Genomic DNA, 3,644 nt, shown 5'->3' with positions numbered 1-3,644 from the left:
ATTATACTCGCTCTTTAAATTTGTGTCTCCTTTCTTTGATCTGTGTTATCTCCCCCCTTTCTCTCTTCACAAGTATTTCTTCTTCCTATTCTCATATTATGTCTAATCATCGAGAATTGTTTGTTTTTCCTCTTCTGTCTTGACTTCTTTGCTTCTCGGCGCAATAAAACTTGTCCGCACAATAAAAACTACCTCAAGAAAGACAAATGATCAAATAATAATATTCTCAATCGGACCAATTCACCAAATGGGCAACAATGATCGGAATCCTACCGTAACAAATAGAAAAAAACACCTACGAAATCCAAAACATATAACATAATAGCCAAAATTTTATAATGTGTTTTGCTAAAAGCAAGCCCGAATAATTAGTGTTGACATGATTATTATTATGCTATAGGGGTATATTCCAACTCATTGAATTGATAATCAAAATAATTAAATTCATTATAAAATCAATAGAATCAAAATCAGAAAATTAAAAAATCAAAAAAGAGAGCATGTGGGTCCTATAACCTATGTGCTTTTGTCACAAGATAATCAGTGTATAAAATAAAATATTAAAAAAAACAAAACAAAAGATAATGCCAAACTTTAATCGTACATCATCATCACACCAACTTTTGAGACTACAAATTCTTGAAAAATTAACCTAACCACATCAATAATCACCTAATTAATTATTTCATTTAGACCAAATTGCAATTCCGAGAACCACAACTGCTCCCTCAACTCCTCAGAAAATGCTCCTTCGGTCCCTCAACTTCTACTACTAGCTAAAAAGAAAGAAAAATAAACTAGCTATGAACAGATTCAAGAATTACATTCAAGAACCATATCTTAATCTGATTATGATTAATAACCCTGTTTTTGTTCTTATTTTTTATTGTTTTTTTTTCAGTTTGATGTAAAAATTGGATGATGATCATTTTTTAGGAGAAGTAAATAAAAAAACTAGTACAGAAATTGCCAAAAATTATTTATCAACAAGTTCCATAGATGTCTTCAGTGTCCATCTTATTCATTTCCTCTTCTAGGACCATTTCCTGATACCTGCATTCCTTGCTGCAGAATGCTTTTTCTCCCCTGCAAAACAATAATCAAACTCGGGTCATAAACGAGATCTATCAAATTAATTAGTTGTAAATAAATTACTTTACTTACTTCACATGAGTTTAAAATTGTACATTTTACTGTTCGAAATAAGAACAAGATCAATTAAAAGATTCTATTTTTTTCTGCTGACAAAGTTTCATATCATATATGAAGTTGCAGGATTGTACATAAAAAGAAATGGGAAAATTTACCAAAAGTGGAAATTGAAATTAAAACAAACCTGTACATATAGATGTCTTTTCCATGGCCAAGATTCTTCTTGCAAGTAAAACAGGAGCTTAAGAAATTCTCTGATGAAAAACTTGACCCATCAGTTAAAAACTCAGAATCATCTGTTTTTGAAGCAGTGAATTCAACAATTCCACAGCAGCTTTCAATAACACAATCATCAAATATATGGGTCGTTTTCGGGTTAGGACCATAAGATATAACACAAGTATAATCCTCAGAGAGTTCCATCTCAATTGCAGAAAGACACCCGGTGAAAACCCGAGGAGAAATCGGAGTATCCATACCGGAATTAGCTGAGCCACAACCTGATTTCTTAGCTGGAGAATGAGAGTGAGAGAATCCAGAAGAGGAAGAAGAACCCAATTGAGAATTCCTCGTTTTGATCCCAAAATCAGCTGGGGATTTCGGGGATTCAGTTGGGGAAATAAGTGATGGAGGTAAAGATGGGACTTGGATCTTTAACTGAGATCCGAATAGAACCATTCTGCTTTCGGGTTTTGATAGTTTAGTAAAAGGATTGAGATTGAGATTCTCATCATCATTAAGAGCATCAACTATGCCGAGTCCTATACCTTTATCCCAGGTACGTTTAGGGTTAGAATCTGGTGATTTGGGGGTAGAAATCGGGTCGGAGAAAAAGGGGTTTTTCAGGGGAAAGAAGGGTTTGGTATCAAGAATTGAAGTTGGACTACTCATCATTGAATCAGCTGATTCAGAGTAATTTTTGAAAGTAAACAATCTAGGAAACGAAAGGGGTTTTCTAAATTCGTTTGTTGGAGATGGAATTGAGCTTATATCCGCCATTAAAGCATGCCTGGTACTAGCTAATCCTGTTTTCTTCCTTATCATCACTCACTGAAAAAACAAAAACAGAGCAACTATAAGACTTTCTACGAAACCCCCAAATCAAATCACAATAAAAGAAAAAGAATTACCAGGAAAAGTTTGTAACTTTGCACAGAAAAATCCATATAAAGCTCTCTGCTACACATTGGTAACCTCCATTTTCAAAAGAACACTTTTTTACCCCGAGTTTCACGAGCTTTTTTTGAAACAGTTGAGGCAGGAATCAAAGGGAAAGAAGAAGAAGAAGACATAGAAAGAGAGAGTCATGAGTCATGATCAAAAGAGGAGACGTGCATAACACCAGACACCGCCCACCAGTAAGAAAAACAAGGTTTTGGATTTATGCTTCTCTTCTCACACTATTTTTTTGGCTTTTGGTGATTCAAAAATCCCCCTTTCTCATAAGAAAAAAGAAGAGGAAAAGATTCATAAAATTCTCAGCCTGGGGAGAAGAGGACAAAATTGCAGAAACCCAATAAATAGAAAAGGGGGAAAAAAGTGAATGATGAGAGCTGAGCAGAGCAGACCCACTGTAAGTAAAAATGTTATCTTTTTTAAACCCCACTAAGTAAGAAGAATCACTTGTTGATGATCAGACCTGAAAAATCGCCATGAAGTTGCAGAGATGGATCATGAAAGTGAAGTGTGGGATTGTGGAGTGGAAGTGTGCATGAAAATTAATTGGTGGGTTTGATAAAACTAAACCACTCACTCACTCACTCACTTTGGCGAGAAAAATGGCAGTTTATTTTAGCTACCTCTTGCTATAATTTCTCCTGAAACAAGAGCTATATAGATATTTGGATTTTTCAGTGATGATTATGACCCCCATGACATCGATCATTGTTTTCACATAGAAATGTACTAATTTAATAATTTTTTAATTCACTTATTACATCACTGGCCCTTGTACTTGTTAAGTAATAGATAACTTCTCTCTATATTTTGGAAAATAGCTTATTTAGCTCTTGATAACATCCGGGTTAAGGCAAGCGTGTTATGAAAGGAGTATATATATGTAAGTTAACAATACTATTCCGAATACTTTTCAATATTTATTAATCTCAAATTTTGTTACTGATTTTATTATTGGAGGTGTCACGGCCGATCCCAACGGTGTCTTCCCAATGACAGAATTATCATCAAGCGAAGGAAGTGATGTTATTAAATTGGTGTGGTACGCGTGGACCACTTCATAAATAGAGGTTCGCGATGAACACGACGATGCAGCCAATAGGATGCCACCAACTACTGGGGATATTACAGTGCCCACAACTATGGCTCCAGTTTCTTCAGAGATAGTACAAGTCGTGGATATAGATGATGCGTCCCCATCCACCTTTCCGGATGAGGTGGGATCAATTCTTGCCACCAACATGAGTCAACACTCAGAGAATCGTCTAATCGAGCTACTCACAGGAATGGCGACCATAATGGAAACACCAACTCCA

General features: G+C 35.4%; 1 protein-coding gene across 1 annotated transcript; it reads right to left on the bottom strand.

Moving 5' to 3' along the window:
• Nucleotides 1–562: 562 nt before the first annotated feature.
• LOC136219717 (FCS-Like Zinc finger 8) lies at nt 563–2,969 on the bottom strand. Its single transcript, XM_066007212.1, has 3 exons — nt 2,283–2,969; nt 1,337–2,202; nt 563–1,086 (listed from the first exon to the last, which is right to left on the bottom strand). Exons 2-3 carry the CDS (start codon nt 2,194–2,196, stop codon nt 984–986), a joined length of 963 nt encoding a protein of 320 aa, XP_065863284.1. The 5' UTR covers nt 2,197–2,202; nt 2,283–2,969; the 3' UTR covers nt 563–983.
• Nucleotides 2,970–3,644: the final 675 nt, after the last annotated feature.

The sequence above is a fragment of the Euphorbia lathyris genome, chromosome 2 (assembly GCF_963576675.1).
Source record: "Euphorbia lathyris chromosome 2, ddEupLath1.1, whole genome shotgun sequence".
Taxonomy (NCBI): Eukaryota; Viridiplantae; Streptophyta; class Magnoliopsida; order Malpighiales; family Euphorbiaceae; genus Euphorbia; species Euphorbia lathyris.
Note: the sequence above shows the minus strand (reverse complement) of the source record. Positions and strands in the feature narration are given on the sequence as shown.

Coding starts and splice junctions, on each gene's coding strand:
- LOC136219717 (XM_066007212.1), bottom strand. CDS start 2,196: ATGATAAGGAAGAAAACAGGATTAGCTAGTACCAGGCATGCTTTAATG. Junction 1,087..1,336: donor AAAGACATCTATATGTACAG/GTTTGTTTTAAT, acceptor ATTGTTTTGCAG/GGGAGAAAAAGCATTCTGCA.